Below are 17,488 nucleotides of genomic sequence, written 5' to 3' on the forward strand. Positions count from 1 at the left end.
CCTGAGTTCAAACTCAGCTCTAAGACGAGTGTGAGGCTTTCGTAAGAAAAAAGTTCTGGCCCCAGTTCCTGAAGTTGATGTTGAAGGAGAAGTGGTCAGTGGAAGGGTCTGAGGGCCACACTGTGGTGGTTATAATGTTGTGGTCAGTCTCCAGAGCTCAGGTCTGTGTGGAGTTCCCAGTGTGCAGTGATCAGAACCCACCCAAAGTATTCTGAGGGAGGACAAGTGGTGAGCGGAGACTGGGTCCGAGTCTCACTGATGGAGGACAGAGTGAACTGGTCAGTGTGGTCACACACCTCCGCCCCCCCCCAACACTCACACACCTTCCTATTGGTCAGTACTGACCACTGCACACTAGAGCACCTCACATTTCTCCTGCTTCCAACATCAATTTCAAGAATGGATCCTTCACTGTGTGGTATACTCCACCACCCTCTCAACAGGGGGCGCTGTAACCAGATCAGTGTCACACTTCACAGGACAGTGGTTTTAATCTTGTGGCTGAAGTGTGTGTAAAGTGTGTGAACTCTGTGTTTGTGTGTGTGTATATGTGTTGTGTAGGAGATCCCCAGCAGCCCTTTCAAAGTTAAGGTGGAGCCGTCCCATGACGCGGGGAAAGTGAGAGCAGAGGGTCCAGGACTGAACAAGACAGGTCAGTGCAGTTCCACATCTGGACACAGGTCAGAGCAGCTCCACATGTGGACACAGGTCAGTGCAGTTCCACATCTGGATACAGGGCAGTGCAGTCCCACATCTGGACATAGGTCAGTGCAGTTCCACATCTGGACAGAGGTCAGTGCAGTTCCACATCAGGACACAGGGCAGTGCAGTCCCACATCTGGTCACAGGTCAGTGCAGTCCCACATCTGGACACAGGTAGGGCAGTTCCACATCTAGACACAGGGCAGTGCAGTTCCACATCTGGACATAGGTCAGTGCAGTTCCATATCAGGACACAGGGCAGTGCAGTTCCACATGTGGACACAGGGCAGTGCAGTTCCACATCAGGACACAGGGCAGTGCAGTTCCACATCTGGACACAGGGCAGTGCAGTTCCACATGTGGACACAGGGCAGTGCAGTTCCACATCAGGACACAGGGCAGTGCAGTTCCACATCTGGACACAGGGCAGTGCAGTTCCACATCTGGACACAGGGCAGCGCTGTGAGACTCAGAGCTTGTGAGTTAAGGATGATTCATGCTTCTGTGTTGAATCTATGCTGTAAACAAAAGGCATGTGAAGTGTTTCTCATACTCTCAGTCCCCCGCTAATACACTTCTAAACTCTAATAATGCCTCATAAGGTTCTTATAATGAGCTATAAATAAGTCATTTTTAAATAATGAATCAGTGTGTCTGTAAGGCTCTGCCTGGGGCCGGGGTGAAGCCGCCTGCTAAGCCACCCCCGGTTACTAGAGGGAGACAGAGACACTCTTAATTTGAGGCAATTAGTTCCATCTGAGCTACTCCTACTTAAGGGAAGCTAACACCCAGCTTAGTGCTCTTGGGTTTGTCTTTACAGAGTGCTGCACAACTGGTATGTACACAACTGGCTGATACGCTGGTAAAGTCTCGTGGTTTCTCCTGTGTCTCCACCAGAGCCTTGAGCCAGAATTTCTCTGGTTTCCCTTGGGATTCAATATTTTCTATACCATTTTTTAAAAATAAATAAATAGAAATAAGTTCTGTTTTGGTTCCCTCTCTTATTCTTTGCCAGTGACTGTGTTCTATCTTTAATTTCCTTTGTCTCTTCGTGTCTCTGAGCCAATCAGTTTTCTCCAGTTTTCTCTCTTAGTTTCCTCTTGTGTTTCACTCTTCCTGGGACTCTCTACGTCCAGGGGTTGTTTGTGTGTCTCTGAACTTGAGGCCTAGTTCTCTGTTGGTGGCTCGCCCTGTTTGCTCTAGTCTCCCAAGGGTTTGGGGTTCAGATGCACCCCTGGGTGAGACGCCACACCAAGTGTCTGTACTTTTATAATGACTTTTAAATGGATAATGAGCTGTGTGTAATTTATAAAACACCTAAAAATATTAACACTTAATGTCACTGAGTGCTGACTGATGGTTTACCTCATTATTTATTATTAATAAAATCAAGGTTTAAAGCACTCAATGATGGCATTTGAAACGTTTTTAAATTCCTATTTATTACAGGGGCTTTATAATTATGCACAGGTCACTATCCATTTAAAAATCATTATAATGAATACTGACCCTCTTTGTGTTTATAAGTTACAACATAATCATTCATAGCTCATTAAAAGAGCCTTATGAGACATGACTCTGCAGTGCCCTCTGGTGGAGGACGTTATAAATGTGCACAGCCCTGTGAAGGAGGGACTGACCACGTCCACTACTCCTTAGAGCCTCATGCATTGCAGTGTCCATCCAGGGCTGTTCTGTCTCTAACTGTCCCTCGTGTCCTCTGCAGGGGTCCAAGTGAACACACCCACCCACTTCACCATCTACACCAAGGGGGCGGGTAAGGCCAGGCCGGACGTCCAGTTCAGCAGCGGTCAGAAAGGAGTCTCCGTGAAGGACTTTGAGATCATCGATAACCACGATTACTCCTACACCGTCAAATACACGCCACTGCAGCAGGTGGGGGGCGCTGTCCTGTTTGACCAGAGGTATGTCCTCTCTGTCCCCTGTGACTGCGCCACCCTCCTTCACTGACTCTCTTCTGCCCACAGGGACCCCTGACCGTCGCTGTCTCTTACGGCGGAGACCCCGTCCCTAAGAGCCCCTTCAGCGTGATGGTGGCCCCCCCGCTGGACCTGGGGAAGGTCAAGGTGCAGGGCCTCAGTGAAAGTAAGAACCCCCTGTTAGCATTCTGCTAACTGCATGCTAATCATTACCCTGACAGGGTCTCTCTCCTGTATCTCTGTTCGTGAAGCTTTAGTTAACACTGTCTGTGAGGATCAGGACGCTGTGGAGACCGACGGTGCCTCACTAACACACCGCCCCGCAGCCCCCCAGTTCCCAGAGACCCCCTCACATTTAACCAAGGTCTCTGTGAGGGTGCAGCATGGGGAGGGGCTCTCTGAGAGCTGGGGGGGCCGGGTTCCTGCTCGGTTGTCCGCTCTGCCCACCTTGGTCGTCCACCTCCATCAACAGGATCCTTCTGTTAGAATTAAACACGTGTGTGTGTATGTGTGTTTTTCTCAGAGGTGGAGGTGGGAAAGGACCAGGAGTTCACAGTGAACACTAAAGGAGCTGGGGGTCAGGGCCTGGTGGAGGTGAAGATGGTGTCTTCCTCTGGGCGACCCATTCCCTGTAAGCTGGAGCCGGACCGGGCCACTGGGGTCACCAGCGTGAAGTACATACCCCCTGAGGAGGGGCAGTACAAGGTGGACATCACCTACGATGGGAACCCGGTGCCTGGAAGCCCCTTCAGCGTGGAGGGCCTGATGCCTGCGGACCCCTCTAAGGTAGGAGGAGTTACAGAGCAGGTGTGATGTGGTGGTGGATCATTCTCAGCGCTGCAGTGACACTGTCGTGGTGGTGGTGTGTTAGTGTGTGTTGTGCTGGTGTAGAGTGGATCAGACACAGCAGTGCTGCTGGAGTTTTTAAACCCCTCAGTGTCTGGACCGAGAACAGTCCACCGACCAAAAACATCCAGCCGACAGCGTCCTGTGTCACTGATGAAGGACTAGAGGACGAGTGACACACACTGTGCAGCGACAGATGAGCTACTGTCTCTGACTCTACATCTACAAGGTGGACCAACGAGGGAGGAGTGTCTCACAGAGTGGACAGAGAGTGGACACAGGGTTTAAAAACTCCAGCAGCACTGCTGTGTCTGATCCACTCTACACCAGCACAACACACACTAACACACCACCACCACGTCAGTGTCACTGCAGCGCTGAGAATGATCCACCACCACATCACACCTGCTCTGTGGGGGTCCTTTGGGATCTTATGGGAAGCCTGTGTGGAGGATGTGTAAAGCTCAGCGGAACTGAATGTTCTCGACTCTTTTCCAGGTGCGTGCGTACGGACCCGGACTGAAGGGCGGCATCGTGGGTAAACCTGCCCCTTTTACCATCGACACTAAGGGCGCTGGGGCAGGGGGGCTGGGCCTGACGGTGGAGGGTCCGTGTGAAGCAAAGATCGAGTGCCAGGACAACGGCGACGGCACATGCTCTGTGTTCTACCTGCCCGCCGAAGCCGGGGACTACAACATCAACATCCTGTACGGGGCGCACCACATCCCTGGGTCCCCCTTCAAAGCGGCGGTGAAGCCGGTGCTGGACCCGGGTCGGGTCACTGTCAGCGGGCCCGGGCTGGAGAGGGCGAAGGCAGGCGAGCTGGCCTCCTTCACCGTGGACTGCAGCCGAGCTGGAGAGGCCGAGCTCACCGTGGAGATCGTCTCGGATTCCGGAGCCGAGGCCGAGGTGCGGATCTACAACAACGAGGATGGAACCTTCTCCGTCACCTACACCCCCCAGTCCCACGGCCCCTACACCATCAGCATCCGCTACGGCGGCACCATGATCCCGAAGTGCCCCATCCGCATCCAGGTGGAGCCGGCAGTGGACACCAGCGGCGTGAAGGTGTACGGCCCCGGGGTGGAGCCCACAGGTGAGTCTCCCTGCTGTGTCCCTGCCTGGCTGTTCTCTGCTACCCCCTGGTGGTGGTTGGTGTAGTAACAGGTTGCTGTGACTGCAGGAGTTCTGAGGGATGTGACCACACACTTCATCGTGGACGCTCGAGTGCAGCAGAAAACCGGAGGAAACCACATCAAAGTGAGGATCGTGAGCCCCTCGGGCGCCGCCACAGACTCGCACATCACGGACAAGGGGGACGGCACCTACAGAGTGGAGTACACCGCGTTCGAGGACGGTAAGACACGGACGCTCTGGGTTCGGGGAGCAAGGGGCCTCGGGAGGGACGGGCCATGTCTTCATCGGCTTCCTCCACACGCCGCGGTCCAGACGTCTGCTGAGGTCAAAGAAAAGATACCAGTCGTGAATCGGGAGCTGGACCCCGCTGCCTTCTGCCCCCAGCCATTTTAGGATTGAGGGGATTAGTCCAGGATCAGGAGGACATGGGGTGTGTGTAGGGGGAGATGTAGATGAACAGGTGGGGTTTGGGGTTTGTTTGGTGTTTGCCGGAGAGACGGGAGATATAAATACTGACGGAGGTATCATGCGGGAGACCGGGGGTCCGGGGGCAGAATACTGTTGCGGGGAGGTAATGAGACAGATGTCCCTTGTATAAATAGCTGTGCTGGGGACAGAGCGCTGCTAAAGGCTTGGGTATGTGTGGGACGCTGGAGCGCTGGCCTCTGGGGAAGGAACTAAAGCCCAGCTGCTGCAGTTCACTGTTATTAATAACCCCCCACCCTCAGAATAATCAACTCAGCACGAGACCCCCAGGATATTTTAATGTAAGGTTTTATAACAGTTTGTAAAGTGTTTATTAAAAGTAAGTTTAAGGCTGTTTAAAATTAAGGGTTTATAAGGTTTTATTGGTTTATTACATGTTAATGAAACCTCTGATTACGCAACAGGAATTTCAGAATGTTATAACATTATTTTAAACACGAGCGCAGACTTCCCAGAGTGCAGGTTCACAGTTGCTTCCAGAGTACAAACTGACCGTGTGTGTGTGTGTGTGTGTGTGTGCAGGTGTACATGTGATTGAAGTGTCCTATGATGACGTTCCGGTTCCAAAAAGCCCGTTCCGGGTGTCGGTGGTGGAGGGCTGTGACCCGTCTCGAGTGCGAGCATACGGTCCGGGGCTGGAGGGCGGCATCGTCAACAAACCCAACTGCTTCACTGTGGAGACCCGGTACTGACCCAGACCCGCTTCAGCCAGGAGGCTGCTCAGCCTCATTCTCACTCATACTCACTCATTCGCTCGCAGTGAGGTGTGTGGTATCTAAGACCCTGTTTTGGTGTTTCTAGGGGGGCTGGGACCGGGGGCTTGGGGCTGGCCATTGAGGGGGCGTCCGAGGCGAAAATGTCCTGTAAGGACAACAAGGACGGCAGCTGCAGCGTGGAATACGTCCCCTTCCTCCCCGGAAACTACGACGTGAACATCACCTACGGAGGCCAGCTCATTCCAGGTGTGTGCAGCTGGACAGCTGTTACCTCAGGCCACGCCGAGGGTCTCTGCTCGTCTGCTGAGGGGGACAGTAACCGCTGTGTTCTGCTCTGCAGGTAGTCCGTTCCGTGTTCCGGTGAAGGATGTGGTGGACGTGAGTAAGGTGAAGTGTTCGGGTCCTGGACTGGGCGGCGGGGTCCGAGCCCACGTCCCGCAGACCTTCACCGTGGACTGCACTAAGGCAGGGGTGGCTCCGCTGGACGTGCAGCTGTACGGACCCACAGGTGAACAGCAGACCAGAACGGAGGGCAGACATGGGCTGGGCTTTAAGGATATTGGGACAAATCATTAGAGGCGCTGGCAGGTGACCACTTGGTGACCAGCAGTAACCTTCACTAACAGTGTCACATTTAAGAAACAGCCTAGTGGCCCCTGTCTGAGCTTTTAGCCGGGGTTAAGGCGAGCGTTGGCTGTTGTGAAGGACGTATGACCTGCTGGTGTTTGTTAAATTCAAAGTGACCTCCGGTGTCCAAAGAGGGCGGTGTCTGCCGTGTCCACACCTGTCCTCGTCTTACAGCATGATGAGGAATAACGTTAAATAAATGCTGGTGTCCATGTGCACGGAGCACGTAGTCATGTTGATATCGTGGCACGGTGCACCTATACACCCCTAAGACTTCACACACTGTGTGACCAGGTGGTCACTTGTTTCCAGATCTTAAAGTCCAGCTCTGCTGTGTCCACCTTCACTACCGTCCACAACGTCTCCAGGACGTCAGGGATCAGGAAGAAACCCGCGCTGTAGAGTTTAGAGCTCACTGTGGTATTCTCTTCATTAAAAGGTCAGATGTGGAAAGTGTAAATAAATATAAATGAAAAAGTTAACATCACTGTGTCTCAGGAGCCTCTGAACCCATCGCCGTCATCAACAAAGGAGACGGAACACACACAGTCAACTACACACCGGCACACGAGGGTCCCTACACCGTCTCCGTCAAATACGCAGACCAAGACGTCCCCCGCAGGTCAGCTCTCTCTCCCACACACTATTTCTCTCTCTCTCACTCTCACACACACCAGCATCATGTCCCTCTGTCTCTGCAGTCCCTTTAAGGTCCACTCTGGTCCAGTTCATGACGCCAGTAAGGTCCGAGCCAGCGGTCCGGGTCTGGACAAGGCCGGAGTAGCGGCCAGTTTACCGGTGGAGTTCACCATCGACGCTCGGGACGCCGGGGAGGGCCTCCTCACCGTCCAGATCCTGGTGAGGTTTTCATTCTTCACAAATACAACACGCACGTTCCCAGTTCCCCATTTCCACGGGCCTGGTACTGAAAGTGTAGTCTGGGTACTGAGTGCTGGTTCCTATTGTGCCTGTGTGTGTGTGCGGTGCAGGACCCAGAGGGAAAGCCGAAGAAAGCCAGTATCCAGGACAACAAAGACGGCACCTACACCGTGTCTTACGTTCCTGACGTGACGGGCCGCTACACCATCACCATCAAATACGGCGGAGATCAGATCCCGTCCTCTCCATACTCCATCCAGGCCCGGCCCAGCGGAGACGCCAGCAAGTGCCTGCTCTCAGGTACAAACTGAGTCACCTCAGGCCCTCGAGTGGCCACACACACCGCCTCCTGGTGTCAGTGTGGTGATAGAGGAGTCCCGGTTTGTGCATGTTCACACTGCGCAGAGTGAAATAAACCAAAGCAGAGTCTGTGTTTGTTAAATCTGATTTCTGGTGGTGGGTAGAAAAAAGTTACACACAGAAATAGTTAAGTTTTGCCCATTTTCCAAAATTCAGGTGCAATTTCTCTACAGTGCAAAAAAAAAAAAAACAGTTTAAAAAAATAATTAACAGAAAATAAGTATTTTTAGCAAAAAGGGTTCTTTGGCTTGTAATGATAGTGGAACCCTTTTTGGTGCTACATAGAACCCTATGAAAGGAACCACTGTAGAACCGTTTATGACGTTAAAGAATCATGTTTCAATTTATTTTTAATTAAATTGCAAATTCTTTAAAATGTACAAACTTACTCTTTTACTGCAGACACCACTTCAGGAAAAAACAGGGGACCATTGAAAACTAGTAAAGAACTGTAATTATTGAGTTAATTCATAAAGAATGTCCTTTCATTCATTAAATTAAAACAGCATTTGTCCATTCACAATATTAAAACGCATGGTGCCGCTGAAGCAAACACCCCTCCAACATGTACACACACATTCACACACCGGCCACATCATTACGAACATCTACCGAGACTCACTTTATCAGCTCTGTTTACTGTAGAGGAGCACTCTGTAGATCCATCTGTTTCTCTGAATAATTTCTTAGTGTTCTTCAATGGACCAAACCCAAGAAGACCACCACAGAGCAGGTACGACTTGGTGGTAGATCATTCTCAGCACTGCAGTGACATGATGATGTCACCAGACACAGCAGCGCTGCTGGAGATTTAAAGCCCTCAGTGCCACTGCTGGACTGCGAATAGTCCACTGACCACACGTCACTGTCACTGCAGGTACAGGGAATGACCCTCCACCACATCACACCTGCCCTGCGGGGGTACTATGTGGGTCCTGACCATGGATATAAAAGGTGAATGGGAGATAAAGTATGCAGAGCAATGGGTGGACTACTAAAGTGATATAATGAAGAGGTCAGTGATTGCATTGAAGACTATTCACAGTTGAAGCAGAGCAGGAATTATATAAAACCTCTTTTTTAAAATTCAAATACAAGAATGACTTAAATTTACAATTAAAGCACCCACACTTAATAAACACAAACTTGATTTGCCCAAAATGTAATATTTGTGGGGAAAATACTGCAGGATTCATGGTACTGAAATAAATGAATAAATAAATGAGACACAGAAAACCTGCCCTACACCGAGGGACATACTAAAGTTTGCCAAATATTGAATCTGACTTTCACACGCAATAAACACATTCAACTGTGAGAAGCTCCGCAATCTGAAAAACAATAGTCTACTCACAGAGAGAACTGAATACTCGAAGTGTAATTGGAAAGATTCTTTCCTCAATTTACATTCCTGTAAAGGCTAAGCACCACTTAATGGACCTCCATGAATATTCCACATTATTGTAGTCACTGACAGATATAAGTATGAATTAAAATGAAAACAGCAGCTTAATTTACTTTAAAACTGACAATTTTATTAAACTGATGGAAAAACCCGAGCTCTCTACGGAAATTCTCGAACGCAACCGTGACGTCACTGGTGGACAACAGCCGAACAACGCCGCGGTAAAACACCGTTATGACCGACTGTTATGACAGTATCTAGCTAAATAACCAACATTATTCATGACAATAGCCTAGCAATAAGCTAAACTCAAATGTAGAGGTACCGTTATTCTTGTAAATGTGATCGAAGTCGAACTCGAATTCATCCGACACTATAAATCTCCGTAATGCAGCTGCGTAGCCGAGTATAATCTAACCCTAACCCAACGGTCTTTTAAACCTTATTTCTTGAATTAGTAAGAAATAACATGTTTTCTGACTCTCAATAAACACAAGTTAGGAACTCAAACTCCACTGTATTTATTTGTTTGACACTTTCATAGAGCTGCTGCTTAGCCTTTAAGCATTTGTCTTTAAAGTGTTAAGTCCTTTAGGGTGCTCCACCCCACACACAAAGTGCTGAAGAGTACCCCAAGGGTAAGCGAGGCATCTGTACAGTCTTCCACCATGAGCTCCTTGTCCATGGTGACTTTCACCAAACTCTACGGCAAGGGAACTTACAGCCGCTTAAAACAATCTGTGGCGTGGCGATCTCTAACATGCTTCACTGGACGAACAAAACGGCTTGGTCACGTTAAATAAATCAATCTGAATGTTACGTTTGACGTTTTAAAAGGCACTTCCTCAGCTGTGAAGAGAAGTGAGGAGTCCTCATTGAACAGAGACGGAAGGCACAGGATGGTCTCTAACCGCAGACTTTTAATCAATAAAAAATATTTTAAATCTTCAAGGAGTGCCACTCCCAAGTCATCGCTTATCAGTGGGCGTCTCTCCTTTCTGAACTTGTGCAGAGCATTCTAACAGAAACATGGCAAACACATAGATCTCATAAAAACATACACTGAAAACATAACCCAGTAAACATTTAGTCGTTGAAATAACGCAATGACTGGTGGTCATTATACTGTATACAGTTTAATGTTTCCACAGTATACTGGCTGTGTGATGGGGGACATGTTCGGGTAAAAGAGGACGTCTGGTCACCCTAGTGTTTACAGAGTGTGGACTTACCTCAGAAAAGTGTGGAGGGCAGCGCGCTCGAGCTGCGGCATTTGTTCACCGACTGAACATGCGCATTCCCGCACCCAGAGAAAACGCTGAGCTGATCTTCGCTCCGAGAGAGAGACTGAGTCACCTCCAACGGAGAGAGATTAGTCTCTAAATACTTTAGAAATGTGTAAACGTTAATCCACAAATAAAACAAGACACAAATTTGTTTCACTGTTCACCAATGAACACATCCCACTCTCTGTCTCTCAGTCTGCAGTTTGTACAAATACAGTTACATTCATAAATATATCACAATTTTATGTGAAAATAAATACATTTGTTTAAATTTACATTGAATTTATTTGTAAAGTCGAAGTCTCGAATTTAAAATGTATTTATAAAGTGTTGAATCTGCGTTTGTGAATCGAGTCACTCTCGTGTTTTCCGTGACGTGCATTTGTTCATTTCCTCTCGCGGGTTTTTGGATTTTCAGACTTTAACCCAAATACAAATGCAGCCTGTTCCACAAATGTGACCAGCAGGCGAACAAGCCACCGCTAGGGGGCACTGTTGTTTCCCCCAGTGTCTCAGAACTGACCTATTTCTCTCAGGGCCGCAGCAAAACAACCCCCTGTAGGCGGTAGACTATGACTCCATTGGCTGCCGCAGTAAATGATGGACAGCTAACTCTGGCTGTTGATTGGCTACATAAGTGATGACCAATGAGAAGCGCATACTCTGTTCAGGAGCCGTGAAGGTGTCTGCCCCTCCCTCCGGCTGAGGGAGTGCCTCTGTCTGAAACAAATCACCCGTTTTAACAATTCAGTCTCAAAATCACGACACATATCAGTTCAATGAGCAAATACGGGATGATTTTAACGTATTTTATTTGACAACCCTAGTCTGCAGCGAAATTAGGGAAGTTCCGCTGGATTTTAACGTCGTTAAATTTAGGGCACCTTCAAAAGTGTCCCCCAGTGACCCCCCTCCTAACGGTCTGTGAGATGAAGCTGAATTCAGCGGATTTTGTTTGAACTTCCACATTAAATGTTGCGCAAATGCTTCTCCATTTCAGTTGGCCTCCACGTCCTAAAACAACAGTGCCCCCTAGCGGTGGCTTGTTCGTCTGCTGGTCACATTTGTGGATCAGGCTGCATTTGTATTTGGAGCGAGAGGAAAGTCTCAAAATCCAAAAACCCGCGAGAGGAAACGAACAAATGCACGTCACGGAAAACACGAGAGTGACTCGATTCACAAACGCAGATTCAACACTTTATAAATACATTTTAAATTCGAGACTTCGACTTTACAAATAAATTCAATGTAAATTTAAACAAATGTATTTATTTTCGCATAAAATTGTGATATATTTATGAATGTAACTGTATTTGTACAAACTGCAGACTGAGAGACACAGAGTGGGATGTGTTCATTGGTGAACAGTGAAACATATTTGTGACTAACATTTATATTATTTTGTAAAGTATTTTGAGACTAATTTCTCTCAATTGGAGGCGACTCGGTCTGTTTCCAGCGCTCTTTAAACTTTAATTGTAAATGTTAAATAAATGCAAAAAAATGTATTTGAAGGAAAAAATGACCATATTTCATCCATAATTTTGGATGTTAACGTTTTTAAATGTAATATATTTTAAGCTGTTGTTTATTGAGGTTAGTATTAAATAATAGCTCAAAAATAGTAAAACCTTCAGACATACATCACTTAAATGAGGCTATTTGTTATTAATGTAATTTACTAAAATTAGATTTGATTAGTCGATTAAAACTAACAATAATTTAATGATTAATTCACATTTTAGTCAAAAGACTAAATAAAAAATGACAACAACAACAATAATGAATAAAAACAACAACAATACAGACAATGTATTGGTTTATTTTGTTACAGACTCATTACAACAGCATAAATAACAATGGCATAATTATTATTATTATTATTATTATTATTATTATTAATGCTGCTGTAATGAGCCCATAGCAGAATGAACCAATAAATTCAGGACAACACATAAAAACATACACTTGACTCCCGATGCCAGCATAATGTAGTAATATTGAAATAACACAAACAAAGAACCCTTTCTGCAAAGAACCATTTAGGTATACAGAGAGTTCTTTGAGTGTTCATGGTTCTATATAGAACTATTGCCTTTATCAAAGAACCCTTGAAGAACCCTTTTTTAAAATGTAAGAAATAATAATTTAAGGTAAAAGTAAAACTGAGGCAAAATCCCAGCTCATTAAAAAACATTTAGAGCTCGTGCACATTGGGTTCACGGAGAAAGCGAGAGAACTCTAGTTACAGACCTTCTGTTACTAATTTAACGTGACTTTGTCTCGAACTGAACGGTTCAGTCTTGTTTAAATATTTAGGAATGTTCATTGCTCTGAGTGCCGGCGCTCGCTGCTCAAGGCTTTGTTAAGTAACAGTGCATTGTGGGAACCGTAGTTCCCGTGGTGAAAGTGTGTGGTGTGTTCTGTAGCTCTGCAGCAGTACTGGATAAATGTGACTTTTCACCGCTGTGATTTTAGAGGGGCACAGCAACATTTAACTGGGTCTAATGACGCCCAGGTCTCCGTTCCTGACCACAACTAAACACCTATTAATGTCTGCCTTTGTTCTACGGCTGGTACTAACTCTTCTTGGTGTTTTATTTATACATTAATTTTTTTATTTATCAGCCAACTTGAACACGCGCACACTTCTGCATAAATGTAAATGTAAACTTCTAAGGGTTAAGAATAGTGCATGTGAAGGGGGTGTGTCCTGAGCGTGGTGCTGATGTGGGTGTTGTCTCTGTTCACAGTGTCTATTGGAGGACATGGAGTCGGTGAGTTTACTGTAACACACACACACACACTGACGACAATAAACACTGCACTAGTGGGTGCTTTAATGATCACTGCTCGTTAGCGTAAATCATATTTTGTGTTTATGAAGCAGTATTATTGTGGGTTTGTTTGTTTGTTTATCTGAGTAGGGAGCCTGGGGCCCAATATTCAGATGTGTGAGGAGACGGTGGTAAGCGTGGACGCTAAGGCTGCTGGGAAGGGGAAGGTGACGTGTAAGGTCCTCACTCCGGACGGAGCAGAGCTGGATGTGGACGTTGTGGAAAATTCAGACGGCACCTTCGATATTTACTACACAGCCCCCGAACCCGGAAAATACGTCATCACCATCCGCTTTGGCGGGCAGCACATTCCCAACAGCCCCTTCCACGTCCAGGTAGAGCGCCCCCTCCACAGCCAAGCTCCAGCAGAACCTGATGGAGAGAGGATGGTGGCACTAAGCTATTCTAGGTGTTGTTAAGCTATTCTAGGTGTTGATAAGTTATTTTAGATGTTTCTAAGCTATTCTAGGTGTTGCTAGGTTTTTCCAGGTGTTGCTAGGTTTTTCCAGGTGTTGCTAAGTTATTCCAGGTGGTGCTAAGGTATTCCAGGTGTTGCTAGGCTGTTGCTGTGCAGACAATATGCTGCATAATTATTGGTTAATGGTTGCTATGATATTTAATGTGGTTGCTAGGGGAGCTCCAGTATGTTGCTATGGCAGTTGCTATATTATTTCGGGTGGGTTTAATATGTGTCTGGTGGTTGTTATATTGTTGCCAGGTAGGTGCTATCATGTTGGTAACATCTTTCTTGGTAGTTGCTGTTATCTCAGGCGATTGCTAGGTCGGTTGCTTAGGTGTTCCAGGTGGTTGCTATGGCCATTGCTTTGGTATTTCAGGGTTTTTACAGTGTGAACCCATGCCTACAGAGAGAGGAGAGTCAGATCAGATCTGTTTAATCATTTAGAGACTCGCAGCTGGATCTGATTCTGGGCCGGATTCTCTCACTACTGCCTCCTGCTGGCAGTGTCTAGAAGACAGATATCTTCATACCCGTGCTGTGTATTTACTCTGTCATGTTTTGCTTTCTCAGGCTACAAAGGAGCCAGTGGTGCAGAGAGATGCAAAACAGCCCCAGTTCCGCCCCATCAACCTGCTCATTCCCTTCACCATCCAGCAGGGAGCGCTCAGCGGTGAGTCCACCTTCTACTGCCTAGCTCAGGAGCTACAGAACTGACCCAGGTTAAAGACAGAGCAGGTTCTCCTGACGCTCCCCTGCTGTACTTTCAGGTGAGGTCCGTATGCCCTCGGGGAAAACGGCGCGGCCCCTGATCCGGGACAACAAGGACGGAACGGTGACGGTGAAGTACGCCCCCACAGAGAGAGGCCTGCACGAGATGGACATCAAATATGATGGAAACCACATCCCAGGTCAGGACTCTTTATTAAATCTCTGATCTTCTTAGAACCTTCAGAACCAGTTTGGACTGAACCTTCCCTAAAGACCATGGATCTGCTTCACTGCGTTTCTCTCCAATCACCACGTCATTTCATTTCTTCACACAGAAATCACTGAAAACATTTTCCAGAGATAGAGTTACAGATTCATTCGTTCATCTTCTGATCAGGGCTCGAGAATCTTTCTCCATCATTTCCTCAACATCTGCATAAAGTTATTCTTTTATCTCAAGAAAACAACCTTTGTGTCGTGAAAATTAATTTAAAAATATATGATGAATAAAATAAAACCAGCTGTTGATGAGAATAAAGCTGAGGGAAATAATTAAACAAACATGTGGCCTTCTGGGGCTTCTGTACTTCTATACTGAGACGACAGTGACATAAACAAAGGTAAACTTTCCTAACCCTCAGAGACGTTTCTCTCCAGAAGCGCCGCAGATCACACACAGACCTTAGTCTTAAACTAAAGCCCTAAAGCTCTGTCTCCTCAGTCCCTGCTCCTGGCTGTGGACAGTCTGTAACAGGACATGTCTCTCCACAGGAAGTCCACTGCAGTTCTTTGTGGAAGCTGTGGACAGTGGCTCGGTGACAGCGTTCGGACCCGGGCTCTGTCACGGCACCGTCAACAAACCGGCGACTTTCACCGTCGTCACCAAGAACGCTGCAGAAGGTACTCTGACCTCACACTTTCACCCTCACACCTCCAACACATTCACCCTCATGCCTCCAACTGTCTCTGTTTGTCTCTCTATCTGTCTTTTTTTATCTGTCAGTATCTGTCTGTCTGTGTCTGTCTATCTCTGTCTGCCTGTCTGTCTGTCAGTGCCAGTAGGGCTGATATAAGACTGTAAGGAAGTGCTGACATTGTGCTGTCTCCTGCAGGTGGACTGTCCCTCGCGGTTGAAGGTCCGTCCAAAGCTGAAATCAGCTGCAAAGACAACAAGGATGGGACGTGCACAGTGTCCTACCTGCCCACTGCCCCCGGGGATTACAACATCATCGTGAAATTTGATAACAAGCACATTCCTGGAAGTCCCTTCACTGCCAAGATCACAGGTAAAGAGCACGGACCGGGGCCGGACTCAGGGACTGTCCCCAAACCCAGAGCTGAGAGACAGGGGTTAATTCAATGTTTATGGCTCTGATGGTGGGGAATGGGTAGTGGGTGGTGGGTGGGGATGGGTGATGGTGGGAGATGGGTGGTGGGGGAGGGGTGGTGGTGGTGTTGGGGGGGGTCTTCTCTCAGAGAAACTCCAGAGTCTGTGACACGCCCAAATTCATCAGCCACTGTTTTGCCAAAGTGGGCAGTTTGCTTTGCTGTTTGTAGGCGCCCCCTGTTGAAACGAGCCCTAGAGGCAGCCCCTCAGGTCCCCCCAGCTGCCTGGGGTCCTGTAATATTGGCAGGACGTGGGGCCGAACAGGGGGCCCCACTCAAGTCGAGGTGCAAACACTTAAACTGAGCTAAACTTTCCTCATGTAGGTTTTTATAATGGTGATTTTCCACTGCATGTTACTGGTCTCTACCGGACTCTATTGGACTGTAACAGACTCTACCAGACTATACTGGTCTCTACTGTTCTCTACTGGTCTCTATCCGACTCTACTTAATTCTACTGGTCTCTAACCTGGTCTCTACCTGTCTCTAATGGACTCTACTGGTCTCTACCGGACCAAATGTACTGATGTACTGGTTTAGTCTCTACTCGGCTCGCTCTGAACCATGGTGGTGTTACAGTGTAATGCATGGTTAGGTAAAACCTGTGGTTGTAGTACAGTGGGAGTGTGTGGTAACTCAGGTGTTTTTTATGCGCAGGTGATGACTCCCTGAGGACGTCTCAGCTCAACGTGGGGACGGCAGCTGACGTCTCACTGAAGATCACAGAAACTGACCTGAGTTTACTGACCGCGAGCATCAGAGCACCATCCGGCGCCGAGCAGCCCTGCCTCCTGAAAACATTGCCCAACAGACACATCGGTCAGACACACACACACACACCTCCCTGTAAAGTATCTGATGTGTTAATGAACGTAGTGGATCCTGTAACTTAAGAGCTACTCCTCAGGAATCTTTCAGTGTTAAGTGTCTCCTGTGGAAGTGTTTAACCTGCTGAGAGACTCCCTGCTGGTCTGATATTCTCCTGTCCCCTGTCCCCCCCCAGGCCTGTCCTTCACCCCTAAAGAGGTGGGGGAGCATGAGGTGAGCGTGAGAAAGAGCGGAAAACACGTCAACAACAGCCCCTTTAAGATCATGGTGGGTCCGTCGGAGATTGGAGAGGCCAGCAGGGTCCGGGCCTTCGGGAAGGGACTCAGCGAGGCTCACACCTTCCAACTGGCCGAGTTCTTCGTGGACACCAGGAACGCAGGTGAGGGGGGCGGGGGAAAGAGAGAGAGAGAGAGAGAGAGAGAGAGAGAGAGAGAGAGAGAGAGAGAGAGAGAGAGGTCCTGAGTCTGAGCTCTTTGTATCCGTCTCTCAGGTTACGGGGGGCTGGGGCTGTCCATCGAGGGTCCGAGTAAAGTGGACATAAAGTGTGAGGATGTGGAGGACGGAACGTGCCGAGTGACTTACTGTCCCACGGAGCCTGGGAACTACATCATCAACATCAAGTTCGCAGAGAAGCACATCCCAGGTGAGTCCACGTCTCCATGTCCCATCTGTGTGAGACTCAGGTGAGAGGACGGTTGCTCAGGAGTGTCTCACTCTGTCTCAGGGAGTCCATTCACGGTGAAAGTGACCGGAGAAGGCAGGATGAAAGAGAGCATCACCAGGAGGAGGCAGGCGCCCTCCATCGCCACCGTGGGCAGCACCTGTGACCTCAACCTCAAGATTCCAGGTGAGACTCAGGATAAATCCTGCCGCTCTGGGATTTTC

General features: G+C 48.1%; 1 protein-coding gene across 5 annotated transcripts in view; it reads left to right on the forward strand.

The window, feature by feature from the left end:
• Nucleotides 1–17,488, forward strand: part of flnca (filamin C, gamma a (actin binding protein 280)) — a 39,389-nt gene that overhangs the window by 17,184 nt on the left and 4,717 nt on the right. For 2 of the 5 annotated variants that reach the window (XM_066648455.1, XM_066648454.1), the window contains exons 17-37: nt 562–652; nt 2,429–2,598; nt 2,691–2,808; nt 3,166–3,428; nt 3,987–4,584; nt 4,672–4,845; nt 5,634–5,796; nt 5,913–6,073; nt 6,168–6,335; nt 6,953–7,076; nt 7,156–7,312; nt 7,444–7,633; nt 13,309–13,610; nt 14,252–14,351; nt 14,449–14,589; nt 15,161–15,289; nt 15,502–15,675; nt 16,433–16,594; nt 16,779–16,982; nt 17,094–17,246; nt 17,328–17,450. In XM_066648455.1, coding sequence (XP_066504552.1) covers nt 562–652; nt 2,429–2,598; nt 2,691–2,808; nt 3,166–3,428; nt 3,987–4,584; nt 4,672–4,845; nt 5,634–5,796; nt 5,913–6,073; nt 6,168–6,335; nt 6,953–7,076; nt 7,156–7,312; nt 7,444–7,633; nt 13,309–13,610; nt 14,252–14,351; nt 14,449–14,589; nt 15,161–15,289; nt 15,502–15,675; nt 16,433–16,594; nt 16,779–16,982; nt 17,094–17,246; nt 17,328–17,450 — 3,865 coding nt within the window. Of the gene's footprint in view, nt 1–561; nt 653–2,428; nt 2,599–2,690; nt 2,809–3,165; nt 3,429–3,986; nt 4,585–4,671; nt 4,846–5,633; nt 5,797–5,912; nt 6,074–6,167; nt 6,336–6,952; nt 7,077–7,155; nt 7,313–7,443; nt 7,634–13,137; nt 13,162–13,308; nt 13,611–14,251; nt 14,352–14,448; nt 14,590–15,160; nt 15,290–15,501; nt 15,676–16,432; nt 16,595–16,778; nt 16,983–17,093; nt 17,247–17,327; nt 17,451–17,488 lie in introns of all 5 variants that reach the window. The other 3 variants (XM_066648453.1, XM_066648452.1, XM_066648456.1) reach the window with 3 other exon arrangements.

Source organism: Hoplias malabaricus, chromosome 17, assembly GCF_029633855.1.
Source record: "Hoplias malabaricus isolate fHopMal1 chromosome 17, fHopMal1.hap1, whole genome shotgun sequence".
NCBI lineage: Eukaryota > Metazoa > Chordata > Actinopteri > Characiformes > Erythrinidae > Hoplias > Hoplias malabaricus.